The 16796-nt window shown below is 33.6% G+C and overlaps 1 protein-coding gene across 6 annotated transcripts in view; it reads left to right on the forward strand.

Moving 5' to 3' along the window:
* The first annotated feature begins 1254 nt into the window (after window positions 1–1254).
* LOC132733267 (cell division cycle-associated 7-like protein) overlaps window positions 1255–16796 on the forward strand; it is a 202736-nt gene continuing 187194 nt past the window's right edge. For 4 of the 6 annotated variants that reach the window (XM_060719873.1, XM_060719874.1, XM_060719877.1 and 1 more), the window contains exon 1: window positions 1255–1370. In XM_060719873.1, coding sequence (XP_060575856.1) covers window positions 1362–1370 — 9 coding nt within the window. In that variant the 5' untranslated portion in view covers window positions 1255–1361. The remainder of the gene's footprint in view (window positions 1371–16796) is intronic. The other 2 variants (XM_060719878.1, XM_060719875.1) reach the window with 1 other exon arrangement.

Genomic DNA, 16796 nt, shown 5'->3' on the forward strand with positions numbered 1-16796 from the left:
ACTGCAATTGTACAGCGCGCAGTAATATATTAATGCGTCTTGTTTTGCACGCGATATTTGGCGCTATATTGTGACGTCACGTAAACAACTCTTAAAACGTCTGTACAGCGTTAATAACTGAATTAAAGGTATTGGTGTTCGGATTTATTTTCTTAGTTAGACCATTTTCTATCATTCTAGATAGTTTTCAAAACAAAATTCAACAAAAAGTTGTTTTGTATTTATCAGATTTTTCAAACAAGATGGCGAAAGAAGTCCCTGAAAATAAATATGAGTTTTGACTCCGCCCACTTTCATATTTATATTTCATATTTATTTTTAAAAAATATGAAATATATTTGACTGATATAGCACCATATTTCATAGATAAAATTAAATAAACGTCTATAAATTGCAATTTTATTGTAAAATTCTATTTGAACGCTATAATTTATATTTTTATTTAAAGTCACTTTTGAGGCTCCCACGTTTACAATTTTTTGTAAACGTTTACACGATTGCTAAGAACCGAAACGATACCGTTTAAACGATGGTACTTTTTTGTACTATACTGCACCATTTATTCAAGTCTCCAAATGATGACTTACTTTTTATTTACAAATAATTTAATGTTCAGGGCTCATCACGATTGAGTCCACACACATTTTCTGCATTGTATCCCATTGTATACGCACCGGTCTCAAAGCGTCAGTAAGACAGTAAGACCGGTGTACACAATGCATTGTATCCCTGTTTCGCTCTTTTGAAAGATCAAAGAAAAATTAACTTTACCAATGTATTATGTCACGATTAGTGCACGGTAATGGTGTGTGGATGGTTGTAAATACCTATTTTACGTATTTTACTTTGGAATAAACCAATTAAAATTGATAGAATTCATGATTACGGCAATTATGAGGATATTTTGTAAGACAATATGGTCATTTCGATTAAACGGTTAAAATTATCGTAAACAGTTTCGACTGAAAATCGAAACGAATCCGTTTAAACGCGTAACCGTGGGGGCCTTAGTCACTTTCTCTCACAGACACTTGGGATGTGGAGGTAAAAACGCCTTTAAAATCCAAATAAAATGTACATTTGTTAATCCCAGCACATGAACTGATCATATATATCAAAAAAAACTTAATGTTAGCCGTTTTGAAAAAAAAATTACATCATCAAACCGGCTTATAAAAAATATTAAGTTATTTTGATATATATGTCTGTGCTTTCTCTGACTTTCGTTTTTAAAAGTCACTTTCGCATTTTAGGCAAAAAATCTCCATTGCGTATTTTAGTGGTAAGGTCTATCGGAGAAAATCGGAAACGCGGGAAATTGAATGGGAAATTTGTAGTCGGTTCTGATAAATAAGGACAAAATGGCAGAGGTACATTGTTTTACCAAACTAAAATTTTGGAATTCTTATAATTTATTCACATGAAATCCACTTCCTCTAGACATAATTTTGAACCTTAAGCCAAACAAGACGTTTCGGCCCAAAACCAAATCGGCCCCTGATCGTTTCGGCCCTTTTCCGCGAGACTTCGGGCCTACTACAGTAGATCTATTTTGCTTGATTGATTACAAAAACAATTATGAATATAAATTCTTTAATTAATGATTCATTATCAATTGATCTCTTGAACATTTAGATAGATCTATACAGTACACACAGAAATCGAAAACATAGCTAAACGCCGTTTTCCAGTACTTTCTGTACATAGCTCATGGGAATTCACCTAATGGAGAGTAATAATGAACTATGTTTTTGGGCGTTTTTGAATTAAAGTGAAATAAAAAGAGTTATTTCTTTGTAAGAAAATAAATATCGTCGTCTGCCCATGATTCGACACAATAAGCATTCAAATGTTACTGGTCGGAGAGATAACTCCGACGCATATCCCTGTTTCTCGTATTCTCAGGGGGTTTCTCGTATTCTCGTGGAATAATCAAAACGGATGGCAGCGACGCTTGCGACTTCCGTCGATATCCGAAAACGTCTATTTAGCAGAGCATTTTCATCCCCCCAAAAAATAAAAGAAATGCGACAAAAGCAGATAAAAAAAACAAAATAACCGGGAAATAATCGTAAAATCCAGAGAATAAACATTAAATTTATCAATTTTCCCCCCAAAATCACCAATTTTCTAGTTTTTTTCATGTTGCAGAAACCTGTAGTGGGTCTCTGACGCAAGACGCTTCAAATGACGGTCTCACACAACTATTTATACAATACAGCTCAAAATATTTGTTCCACGAATAGGTAGTATAAAAAAAGATTTAAACTCCAATTAAAAACCAATAATGAAACATTGTTTATCCTAAACACATTTCATTTTCGACAACTGCAATAGAAAACAGTAGTATTTATAGCTTAATGCTCATATAACTAATAAGTTACTAATAAATAAACGTAAATTTAATATATATTAGAGAGATTATGTAAATAACAACACTAAATTGGGTTCAAACAATTTTTGGAACAATCAAAATCATTTGGTACCAAAGAGGCATCAATATGATCCTAAAAGTTTGATATGGCCTGCCAAGCTCAGGGCCTTCCCCAGGCCAATTTAGCGCCCCGGCACCGGGGCGCTTGTTTTTCCGTTTACGGATCACCGGGGCGCTTGGATTTTGGCTTGCATGTTGATCTTAGCGCCGGGGCGCTTGCATTTTGACTGCAGGAGAAACTTCTTATCAACGTAATAGCTCGTGCTACATTGTCGTATTGCGTCATCGATCAATTAATCTCGTGTTATGACAGGATGTGTCTATAAACATATGACCGCTAATAATGCACAGTATTTGTTGATGTAATTAAAGAGCAATCTGTTTTCGAAGAACTTAGCAATTAATTGCTTTTGATTGAAATCAATTATCAGATCAACGGTGATTACGGATTATGGATAATTTATGTTGCAATAAGCGTGTGTTTTATTGGTTCATGGGAGGTGCTAAATGCGATGTGATTTAGGTAAGATTGTTTTGTTGTTTCAATAAATATATAAATTTGAGTACTTGAGGACAACTTCATTCTCAAAAAGTTTTTAAAGAGTCTGTTTCGTAACTTATAATAACTTTTGAAAAAATGTCTGGCGCTAAGAAAAGGCCTGCATCAGGATCGATTAGCATTACAAATTTTTTTAGTAAGACGAGTGAAAATCAAACCGAGTGTAGAGACACTTTAATTATGGGATGTACAAGTCCCCCTTCTAAAAAAATGAGAAAAGAGAGATGCACTGGTTTTGATTTAAAGTGGAAATCGGAATTTCCTTGGGTTAAAGAGGTTGATGGAGGTACATAATGAATTTTGTTTTGTTCAAATAGTTAGTTAAAATTTCATTTAACTTTCATTTAACACAGTACTATGTGTTTAATATTTTACTTTCTCTTTCTACTACTTTTTTTTGTGGCATATCTGCATAAAAAATGTTGCACTTGCAAAACTAATTTTTTCAAACATTTATTCTTGAATGTTTGCTGTAGTTTAATGCCTTCTTTAATAGATTTAGTTCATTTAAACTTGTCTTTTTCACAAAGTAAACATTTAAAAAGCTGAAAACAGTTATAAATTGTCCGTTTGTTTGATATCTTCAGGCCGGGGATGCTATTTACACTACTGTAAAATCACTTGTGACTGGTACACTGTCCGTTCTGCGGTATCTGCAGACCATGCCAGGGGAGGCCTACCAGAGTGCAGTGCAGAGGGTAGAGGACCTTCAGGCCAAAGGGTTCAATATCAAGCCTCCTGCTGAACAAGAGACTGTCAACTTTAGAGAGAAGGTAAATTAAATTTTGCTTAATCTAAAATTTTATTTACATAGAGAATGCAGAAGTTTCCCTATATGTTGTTATCAAGTTTCCTAAGCTGAAATGAACAAGGTGTAATTTAACAATTATATTTTTAAACATGACATTGTATTATTTTAGGTGTTCAATCCATTTATGGAAAACATTGTTAATAATTAAAGGGAGTAGTTTGTAACTTCATTTACAAGATAAAAATTGTATTAAAGATGCTGGCTGAGGACTTGTGGTTGACAAGACCCTTCATGAGTGGTGCCAAGTTAAGGAATCCATTGCTGACAGTGGGCTTGCAGCAGACAAGGCCATGGAGTGGGTTACCACAAATTTGAACGTCAGCCACACCAACCTCTTCTAACTTGCTGCTGTTGATCCCAACATCAACATCAGATGAGAATAATAATAACTACAAATATAAATCAAATCATACAAACTATTCAGTCACAAAATTTCAAATATTAAACAAAACAAAAATAAAACAATTACTAACTTTTTGCAATGTAAACAACATTACTCTTTTTTGTTGTTTTTATTTTGATTCATGAAAGATTTTTTTTACAGACTGTGAGCGTGGATTTTCCACCCTCAAGAGGGTAAAAACAACACACAGGGCATCTTTGAGCCCACCTGTTCTCAACCCCATCCTTCCTGTTGGGATGTTAGGACCACCAATAGAAAAGGTCGATATCAACTCCATGGTGAAAATTTGGCACAAGGAGAAACCAAGGCGTAGCCAGCTCTAGGCAGTCATAATTAATTGATATAATATTATTGTTTTAAATTTTTGTGCGATATATATTTTTCTGTTAAAGTTATTTGAAAAGACAATAAAATATGTTAATACTGAACACCTTTTGCTTGACTTAACTCTCATTAAATATGCACCAAAATACACCATTCCTTTGTAAGGTTTCAAAAAAATTTCGACATGCGGGAGGGGGAATCCCCCCTCCCACACCCACCCCCTCCAAGTTGCGCTTACAGAAATTTCTGGGGAAGGCCCTGAAGCTGTTATTAAAACACATTAATATTACAGATTTAAGCCATTTAACACTTAATTAGGAGTGGCACTAATGATTTGAACTGGTAGCCTGGAACCCCGTTGTATCGATCTATTTACCCATAAATCACAACTGCATTTAAAATTTTAAAATCTCCCTGAATATTTATTTTGTATCATTTATTTTGATCCTTTTGCCATAATATTTACATGGCAAACATCACTGATATATAGTTTTTAGCTTTGGAATATACGGATATTTACAGACATGTCAAACAGGTTGAAGAATTAGGTCACGCCATTATATCGATGCATTGTGAGAATCGCTCAGTTAGCCAAAGTTTGGGAAGCCTTAACCATCTTTATGTTAGATATTTCAGTCAATTAGAAACATAGATGTCTGTTTTAAAATGTCAGCATAAATTTAGGAACTTTTAACAGACAGTAAATGTACTTTTAATAAGAACACATTATTTATAAGTCTATTTATTATCTACAACGTCTTACGGTACTGGAAACATGTTTTCGATCATTTTACTGCACAAAAATAAATGCGAAAGATTTTCGTGACACTGTTATAAATGTTAACAATCAGTAGGTGACGTATTTTGCAAAAAATCTAAAGATTTGTAAATAGATCGATATAATGAATAGCACGATACAATGGAGTTCCACTATATGTAGAATAAAATCATCACATAGCTACCAGCCTTAACAACCAATCAAATTCCACGAGAATACGAGAAAGCACCTGCTTCACATAGAGGGTGAAGGTCAGTATATACAAGCAGAAATATCTTTTGTTTTGCTTACAGTTATGATCTTTCTTTCTTTATATTTTGTTAATAAGGTTTCTCTGTGTATCAAGCTAGAAATACTGTAACAGAATGTTTTATAAATATTATGCAACCAAGTTTAGTCCTTAACCCTCCGAGAATACGAGAATAACTCCCGACACTTGATAAACATAATTTTTTTATAACTTTGTTTTTTCAACAAAAAAAGCATATGGTCACCTAGAAGTATAGGAGCAGTATAGAATGTGATGCTTTTTCTTGTAAGTTTAATATTTTTCAAATAACCAAAACTTTTCGTTGTCAAAAACTGCTTCAAAACGTTCTTTTTACTAAATTACAATGAGGTAGTTAAAAATGTATTGACCACAGGCCACTGAAAAGACTTGAGAAAGATTTTTGAAAAATTGTTTTTACATCAACAAAAAATAGATAAAACATATAAGATGTAAAAATAAATTAATGATGCTGATTTTCCTGTCATTTATTTACTTAAAAATTTAAGTGTCGACTTTATCTACTGTTGAGGGGTAAAAAGATCATGTTTTGTATACCCCATTCAGGACCTTAACCCTTTCACTGCCATAGGGATGGCTTAAGCCGTCCCTGATATTTTCGGCGTATTTGCCGTCGAACCGGCTCGTGAAAATATGTGGCATTTTATCATGTTTCGTGAAAATATATACCATATTTCACGCAAACGAAAAAATATCCTCTTAATAATCAAGATAAAACAAAAAATATGTGATTTAGTGTCGGAGTTATCTCTCAAACCACAGTGATTTTACTCACTTAATTGGGAAGAGGCCTAAGCCTCTTGATTTTGGGAAAAATTATCGCTAAAATTGCTTATTTGGGAAGTAGAAAAAAAGGTTTAAGTTCAGATTTTGGGGAAAACTGCATGATTTTTAAGAAAATTTCAATTGGGAAGAGGCCTTTTATCGGAGTCTGTTATATATGCAAGAAAATCACTGAACCAGTATACAAAAAGATTAAAAAGAAAATTAATCAAAATAAAAATGTCTTACTTGTTATTTTTTTATTATCCTTTCACATTTATCCATTATTAATATTCTTTTAAAAATAAAGGTAATTGACCTTTTTAATCCACCATTTTGAAAGGTCCTTGTTTCATCACCACACACCTGCAATGCACTTTATGGTATGGCAGCTGATAAGAAGACAGTCTGTGCGAAAGTCCGTCGGTCCTCGGTCCTGGCTGAATAAAAATCATGCGGTCCGAGAAAAATTCCTTTCCGTCGGTCCTCATGTCCGAATAAAATTTCAAAAAGTGAAAAATATCAATGACCTGATTGATAACAAGTTCCCGGTGATGCAAAGAATTTATTAAAGAAGATATTGACCAACCTTAGATCTATTTTGTACTTGTCAAATAAATACCAGTCAACTCTATCTTCAAAATCTTTCATCAACAACGGTAAATTTTGCTGTAAATTACAGATTTGAAAATTTTGTTTTATGATGCCTGTTGAAATAGCCCATTAGTAACAATCTTAAAATAATAAAAGAATATTTAATCTAATATAATCAAAATCAACAACAAGTAGAATTGTGAATGTTTCTGCAGGAAACAGACAAATTTTCAATTGTCACATATTTTCGCGATACCGCTTTTTATAATTAAAAAAAATCGTAACCAAAAGGAAGCTTTGTTTTATTATCCCCCCAGGGTTCTCACTAGGACTTTAAAACATGGAGTCCATGGACTCCCAACCCTGAAAAAGTTGGAGTCCAAAAGCGCGTCGCAATCAATATGTTTACAGATTAGTCATTCAATGCTCACAATAGCATTGCTGATATTTTGAATCTTAAAGAGACTTCCAAAGTTTATAGTTATTCACAAGAAACTGAACTACATAGTATAATTATTGTTTTGTTGTTGATATTTATTATGAAATTATTTCATTATAATGCAACAACACATGGAAATCGTTTGTTTGTTGTTTATTTTTCAATTTTATACCAAATCAAATTTTATTCTGGTTAAATAAGTCCACTCTAAAGACAAAAAGTTTATATTTATAAAAAAAAAAACGTAAATGTATATAGGCAGCGTTTAGCGGAATGAATAGGAAAATCGTGTACAGCTTCAAACAGTGTGTAAGAGATTCATCCGATCGTCAATTATTTTAGCAAATATCTTCAAAAGGGGGCAAATTGAAGATCGATATTTAAAGATTTAATGTTGATTAAATAATAAAGGAACAATTCATTCGCATGTTTGGCTTGGAAACCGAGAATTTTTGCAAAATTTTAGGGTTTCTGGCGAACGTGAAATCGCCGATGTTCGGGATCAATTTTCGGATAGAATCTAAATATCAAAGAAAAGCGTATGTGTATTTTGGTTTGCTGTCCTGGCATTTCGGCACAATATCTTAAATTCTTAATAGTCTTATTGAAAGTTTTTGCAAGAATGAAACTAAAGCAAAATTGTGCATAGAAAATGCCGAAAATATTCGACAATCATTCAAAGTTACACTCATTCGTCATTTGAGAAACATTCTTTAAACTTGCGGCGTAAATAGTCGATAATTTTATCCTTTTGTCGGTAAAATTTGCTAATTTCCAATCAACTGTTGATCAAAGTTATAAAATTATCACCTCGTGTTATATCTGGTAATTACATGTACTGTACAGCGCGTGTATACATTAGTCTGATCACTATTGCGTGATAATGATCGTAAGCGTTATCGCTGATTGGCTAATCGCTTCACGGGTCGATATGCATAGGACCGCCTACCTATAGACTGACACGCGCTGACGCATTTGTGTATTTCTGGTTGTAAACAATCGGTAATGTTTATGCGTCCCCAGGCAAAATTAAGCGTACGTGGAATCCTTGCTCTGAAATATTTGCGTCCAGCTGTAATAAATATGCGTACCGGGACGCCGAAATAAGCGTCCCCGAGAACCCTGTCCCCCGCCGAAAAATTTCGGCGGAGGATATAGAAATAGTCTCCGACCTTCCGTCCGTCCGTCCGTCCGTCCTTCCGTCCGACATTTTTGTCCGGAGCATATCTCTAAAAGTATTTGAGTTATCAACTTGAAACTTCATAGGTGGATAGACCTCATTGAGGAGGAGTGCAGTGCACAAGAATGATAACTCTACCTTGCATGATTTTTGAGTTATTGCCCTTTGTTTTTTTTCAAAATTGATTTTTGTCCAGAGCATAACTCCAAAAGCCTATGAGATATTAACATGAAACTTCATAGGTGCATAGATCTCACTCAGGAGGTGTGCAGTGCACAAGAATGATAACTCTACCTTTCATAATTTTTGAGTTATTGCCCTTTGTTATTTTTCATACCTAATTTTTCACCTGAGTGGAGCATAACTCAAAAAGTGTTTGAGATATCAACATGAAATGTCATAAGTGGATAGATCTTATTGAGGAGGAATGTTGTGCGCAAGAATGATAACTCTTCCCTATACAATTTTTGAGTTATTGCCCTTTGTTTTTTTTCATGCTATTTTGTCCAGAGCTTATCTGAAAAAGTATTTGAGGTATCAACTTGAAACTTCAAAGGTGGATGGATCTCATTGAGGAGGAGTGCAGTGCTTAAGAATGATAACTCCAGAGCTCCAGATAATTTTTTTGGCCAAGGGGTTTTTACCCCTCAAAATTTAGAGTGAGGAGTAAAATGCAAATTCTGAAAAACTTAAGGGGTAAAATCTGTCAAAAAAGCATTTTGCACTTTTTATAAACAAATTAAACTTATTGTTTTTGTTTGTTTGTTTATTTTCTTTTTTACAAAACCCTTTACAAATAAAATACTGATTCAATGTGAAACAATGCAAAACATACCCTGTAAGTAAGACTTCCAGAGTATACTGGAACTCAAGTTTAGGATACACAGCAAAATTATCAGGACTTCTATTTTCAAAATTTGGAAGTCAAAGACTTCAAAATCTCTGATATTGGAAGTCACATTATATGGGTAAAGAAGGAAAAGTATTAGATTTTCGGAAGTCACAAGCCAAAATGAAGGAGTAAATGACTTTCAAACTTCCACTAGTGGAAGCCCTGGGCCCCTGAAATTATTTTATTTTCTAGGAGTCAATATTTTTCTTTATTTCTGTTGGCAATGACATGTACCTTATCATGTACTCCAGTTTGAACAATTATATATTTGAAATTAGAATTAAAGAAAAATTAAACAAGATTTTTTTTGTCTTTCCTTAAAAAAAGTATTGGTCTGAGAGAAAATTGTCCGTAACTTTACACTGGGTACGAAAATATTGAGTACAAAACTGCAGGTGAAAAACTAGTTATTTTGTTCTAACAGCAAAACTGAAAGAAATTAAAATATATTTTTGTTTACATTGAGGCATAAGCATGTCAATAGATGCCTAAACAAACTTAATACTATGTTAACTCCTACGATGATTATCTGGCATAAATCTTATCAATAATTTCACAGTTACCTCCCTTCTGTACTTCCTGCTACTTTCGTTTTTAACATGCATTGTTGACAACTTTCAATGCAATATAATTGAAATAAATTGTATTTTTATGCTCAAAACATCCTCTTACTAAATATTAAATGTTAACACTTCTATTCTTTCACGCTTAAATTTTGACATATAAGCGTATTTTCATTTTGTTGTGCGTAACTTTGACTCACAAATTTTGAAAGTGATGCGTATTTTAGATTTTCTATGCGTATTTTACGCTTATACGCACGCTATCTGGAGCTCTGACCCTGCATTATTTTTGAGTTATTGCCCTTTGTTATTTTTCAAAATTAATTTTTGTCCAGAGCATAACTCAAAAAGCCTTTGAGGTATCAAAATGAAACTTCATAGGTGCATAGATCTCACTCAGGAGGTGTGCACTGCACAAGAATGATAACTCTACCTTTTATAATTGTTGTGTTATTGCCCTTTGTTCTTTTTCATGCTTAATTTTTCAATTCAATTTTTTTCTCAAAAAGTATTTGAGGTATCAACTTGAAACTTCATAGGTGGATAGATTTTACTGAGGAGGGATGCAGCACACAAGAATGATAACCTACCCTGCATTATTTTTCAGTAATTGCCCTTTGTTATTTTCAGCCATCAGTATTCACATAGGTTTCAAATCTGTAATCACTATAGCCATCAGTTTTCATTACCAAAAGACCTCTTAAAATGGAATTATTCCGCTCTACTACATATACATTCTTCCAATGAGCAAACACATTCGGCGGGGGATGGCCATGTTGACATGGCTCTTGTTTAAATGTGTGTAATATCACTTTAATGTAGTTTAAGAATTAAAATTACTAAAGATATTGTTCACATTAGTTGAGATGGAGGTATTTACCAGTATGTGTTTGGCACAAACAATGAATATTTTCTTATGGGAGGGAGGTGTGTGGATTGAATCTGGAAGGAAACAGCATAATGGTCTGATGATGTAAGGTTTTTGAAATTATATTTAAAATCTTTTCAATCACTTTTATGGTAGTGCAGTTCATTTGGGACATACTACCATTTTCCTGAATAAGCTTTTTCTCTGTTCAAACTCCGACTCTCCAACCCCTAGCTTACTCTGCTAATATACATCATATCTGTCAACTGCATAAGTGCAGCAAAGATGGCTTAACATATTCAACATGCTCTGTGCTCCTACTTTTCTGTGCTTGGGAGTCCAAGGACTCCTCCTTTGAAAATCCTAGTGAAAACCCTGCTTAAGTTATTTCAATTGGTCAGCATCTTCTTATGTTTCTATATTGAAGGTCTCACTAATTTAAAGAAAGACTTTTAAGATTTTTACATTCAACCGAGTTATTATAAAATAATGCTTGAAATGTCTGGGCCGGAAAAATATCATCCGGGCCGGAAATAAACCTAAGGGTCTCGGTCCTTGTCGCCTGAAAAAAAAATTGACTTTCGCATAGATTGGAAGATGCAAATCATAGTACTAAATTTTGTATAAATAAAAACGAAGTTATTTTTCATTAATCAGTTTCATATTTTACATCATTAGAAAGGTCCGTATACTTTCAAGAATGAATTTTAAAACCTTTTCATTTTTTTCTTGGTAATGGGTTAAACTTGGCCCTTTCTTTCAACGTTCAATAGTTTAGTTTAGGTTGAAAATCACAAAATAGATTTATGCTAAAGAGGCCAGGGCTGTGGAAATCCTATGCCCGACTTGTCCAACTCGGGACTTTATGCCTGCGGACAAGTAGGTTTTTCCATAGAACTTGTCTGCAGACAAGTGAAAATCTGAGCCAGTTGGAAAAACAAAATACTGTATTTTTGTCGCTTATCAATGGGGAACATTATTGTAGTAAGTTAAGTTATGATTCTTGGTTAACTATGAGGAAATACACTTTTTCATATCAATCATTTCAACCCATGGGTGAACTCTTGTAGGAATGCAAGCTCCTTGATACATGCAGGCCATATGCAGGCAACCACTCTTTAAAGTAAATTTTAAAATGCACATTTGGTAACAATTGTAAAGTTGTTTGGTTCAAATTTTTTCAATTGTACACATTGATTGTGTTATTAGATCTGGCTTTTCTTAGCCATGTGATAACCAAAAGAATCAGATAGTCTGATGCTCACAACAGTAAAAAAATGTTCACATTAATCTTAGAGAAACAAAAGAAAAATGATCATAAGCTTAAATCTATGTTCAGATTAAATAAGCTTCAAAAGGATAATTGTTTGGACATCGTTCATTGCTTCAAAAGAGTTGTAGATTGTTTCCTCAAACTACAGTAATGATGTCTGGTCTTGTTTACACCTTATTATCCCCCGCCGATGGAATCGGGAGGGGGATATAGTTTTGGCGTTGTCCGTCCGTCCTTCCGTCCGTCCGTCCGTCCGTCCATCCATCCGTCCGTCCGAATTTTGTTTCTGGAGTAGTTCTCTGCAACTAATGGCTGGAATTCAACGAAACTTTATGGGAATGTTGATCAGCATGTGAAGTTGTGCACCTGGGTATTTTTGTCTGGATATTTTTAGTATTTTTAGAGTTATTGCCCTTGACTTAGTAAAACGTCTGAATTTCGTTTCCGGAGTAGTTCTCTGCAACTAATGGCTGGAATTCAACGAAACTTTATGGGAATGTTGATCAGCATGTGAAGTTGTGCACCTGGGTATTTTCGTCTGGATATTTTTAGTATTTTTAGAGTTATTGCCCTTGACTTAGTAAAACGTCCGAATTTCGTTTCCGGAGTAGTTCTCTGCAACTAATGGCTGGAATTCAACGAAACTTTATGGGAATGTTGATCAGCATGTGAAGTTGTGCACCTGGGTATTTTCATCTGGATATTTTTAGTATTTTTAGAGTTATTGCCCTTGACTTAGTAAAATTTTGTAATTTTCAACTTGTGTCGCATGTAACTCGAAAAGTATTTGACCTAGAGTCATGAAACTTTACAGGAATGTTGATCAGTATGTGTAGTTGTGCACCTTGGTATTTTCTTCCGGATATTTTTACTATTTTTAGAGTTATTGCCCTTGACTTAGTAAAATTTTGCAATTTTCAACTTATTTGAAAATTGTGAGATCCCTTCTTGATGCCTTGAAAATGGCAATGAAGTCTGGAGTTTAAGATGTTTTTACATCTAGGTGAGCTATTGTGATCCCCCACCGTCCGTCGTCGTGCGTCGTCAGCAATTTCTTTAAACAACATCTCCTCAGAAACAAATGACTGCACAGCAACCAAACTTTACAGGAATGATCCTAGGGTGGTCCCCTGCCAAAGTTGATCAAATGGTTCCGTTCTGTAGCATAAGTAGGTCACAGGGCCAGAAAAGGAGTTTCAAAAATGCAAAATTAAAAAATCTTGTCTGAAAGTACAAGGCCTAGAGCTTTGATATTTGGTATATGATATAACCTATAGGTCCTCTACCAAAATTGTTCAAATTTTAGCCCTGGGGTCAAAATTGGCCCCACTCCAGGGGGTCATAGATTTTCCTTATATGTATATAGTGAAAACTTCTTCTTGTTTGAAGGTACAAGGCTTCAAGTTCAAAGAATATTACAGTTTATGCCATGATTAATATATAAATAAAGCCTTATGTCTTCAGTTGTTGTGTTAATAATAACCAGTACTCGGCGGGGGATATAAATTCAACGAATTTGCTTGTTATCTGAAAGGACACTGTTGCCTTTAATTAACTTTTGTTTAAACACATGGCCAATGTTTTGTATTTTTATATGGGCAAGTGTAAAGTTACAACAGTTAAGCTGCGGACAAGTAAAAATTTCTGGCCAGATTGTCCATGGGCAAGTGGCAAAATTTCATATTTCCACACCCCTGGAGGCACATTAATTGAAATAAATAGTGGAAATCGTCGTCTTCGTTAAATTCCGTCGATTTCCGTCGCGCAGGTTACCAAAATGGTATAACGGTAGGGATCCTGAATCTTATTAGATACATAGAGAAAACTAAATAAAATATCTTTTTGTTGAACTGAAAGGTAATTAAACGTTAACTATCAGTGATTTTTTTTGGCTGAGTTTGACCCCGAAATAAGGCCACTTCACAATGCCAAAAAAACATAAAAAAATTCACAAAAAATGTGTAAAAAAATCACAATTAGCAGGATTGCTTTTCAGTACCAAACAAAATAATGAACTGACAAATGACAATCTTGAGAATTTGATTGATATATTTGAGGAGATAAAAAGAAGAAAGCTTAAACTATGAATATAATTATTAAATGTATGAATAAAGTGACTACAGGTGACGATTTATTCTTGCTTATTTTTTCACAATTTGACAGATTATCCCGTTAAAAATTCACAATTTCAGGGGGACGGGTTGCTGTGAAAAATTTTTAAAAAAAATCACTGACTATATCGTATGTAATGACAGGAATATTGATTTCAACTAAATTATATATTTTTTCGATAGTGCATAAGAATATTTTTATGCAGATACCACTTTTACGGTAGAATTGCATTGTTTTATGCAATAATTAAAACATAATTATATATTTTCAGAGTCACTTCGCAAATATTCGATGACCGTTAATTCATACATGTGACAAATGAAATGGGCCAAATCTGGATTTTCAGCTGGATTTTGAGGCTCAAAACTGGATTTTTTATCGACTCGAATTTCAATGCATGTTTGGCACATTTGGTTCATTTGAATCATATTACCCTCAAAATCATTAAATGATTATACTTTTTATGATTTTTTTGTGGATCTATATTAATTAAATTTTATTTCACCAAAAAATAAATAAATAGATATATGAATAAGTGTAGTCATACAGGCTATTTCAAAACTGTCACATTTTCACATTTCATTATTTTCAGTATGAAGAATTATATCTGTCTTTCAGTCATTCAATAATTGGCTACTAATTTAAAACATAAGCTTTTTGAAAACGTACAACAACTATTCATGAACATAAGACTCTGACAGTTAAATAACGTAACATAAGTAGAAGACTCAAAATAAATGCAAGAATCGTTCTGTTAATTAAATCCACATTTTTGCCTCGATGATTGTGTAATTCCTAAACAAAACTAAAAATTACCCACTCACTAAAAATAGGTTAACTACACATCTCAAACAGGATTTTGAATGATCCACTTTTAATGATTCTGCTCACCTTTTATCTTTATCAGTGCGGCACTAATCAAAGAAAATCAAAGGTTGAGCCGAATTCATACATGTAAATTTACAGGGTAGTTTTGATGACGTAGCGTGTAATACCTACTGCCAAATTACAAAAGAGGTCAATTGATTGACACACGACAGGTGATAAGTTAAACATGTGAGAATAACTTTGGGTATAGGAACTGTTTATTACGTCACCTTGCTATCAATTAGTGACTCAACATTTAATCCGCTATAATTTAGGATATGGACAGATAACAATCAATGCCTGGAGGCACAGTTTACATTTTAGATACAGGTGCTGTGTTTGATTTTTTTTTATGTTGATTTTTTTTTTAAATATCGGGAATTCAAGCTGTTATATCGGGAATCGGGATCAGTGTTGAAATATCGGGATTTTTTAAAATCCCGCCGGGATGTCACATGTATGTTAATTATTTGGCGGTAATTATCAGATTCTGAAGTATACAATAAGGATTTCGATGTCTGATATAACTGTATATATATATATATATATAACTGTATATATATATATATATATATATATATATATATATATATATATATATATATATATGGTACTAGAATTACAGTCTATGCGAAAGTCAATTTTTTTGTCAGGCCACAAGGACCGAGACCCTTAGGTTTATTTTCCGGCCCAGATGATATTTTTCCGGCCCAGACATTTCAAGCATTTTTTGTTATAACTCAGTTGAATGTATAAATGATTGTCTTTCTTTAAATTAGTGTGACCATCAATATAGAAACAAAAGAAGATGCTGACTAATTGGAATAACTTAAGCAGGGTTCTCACTAGGATTTTCAACGTAGGAGTCTTGGGACTCCCAAGCACAAAAAAGTAGGAGTTCCAGATCACATTGAATATGTTAAGCCATCTTTGCTGCAGTTATGCAGTTGACAAATATGATGTATATTAGCAGAGTAAGGGGTTGGGGAGTCGGAGTTTGAACAGAGAAAAAGCTTATTAAGGAAAATAGTAATGTGTCCCAAATGGAAAACACTGTACAGTCGACTCTCGTTATCTCGAAGTCATCGGGACCGTCAAAAAATATCGAGATAACGAAATGTCGAGATAAACATGAGGTTTGAACAAGGCAGTAATTGATTTTTACAAAGGCATTTGCATACCTTAAGTCAAATAAATCAAAGGTTTGATATCTCCATGTCTTGTTTTCTTGAGCCTAATATCCCAAATTCGATAAATACAAAGTTAAATTAGCGGATGTTTACCAGGGGAAATACGGGAGTCTATGATAAAAACACATAGTGAGGTTTACTCAGTAGTACACCACTATAGTGAAAACGTTTTCAACGTGGTCGATCCAGATATCCTCCCGGGTTGGTTATCAGACCATTCTCGAGATAGTTCTACCGCTGTTTGATATTTTTTTCGATGTTGTAAGACAATATTGCAATGATAATGTTTCCATACTGAACACTTTTTCATTTACATCTAAAGTCACAATGAATTTAATACAGTGTTCGAATATTTTATAGATTTTATTAATTTTTTAAAGATTCACCCATTTTGTACATAAGTCAATCAATACGTTAATAAGGTAAACTTTTATAAACAAAGCTCGACTTGTTACAAA

The sequence above is a fragment of the Ruditapes philippinarum genome, unplaced genomic scaffold (assembly GCF_026571515.1).
Source record: "Ruditapes philippinarum isolate M1 unplaced genomic scaffold, ASM2657151v2 ctg1321_1_1_1_1, whole genome shotgun sequence".
NCBI lineage: Eukaryota > Metazoa > Mollusca > Bivalvia > Venerida > Veneridae > Ruditapes > Ruditapes philippinarum.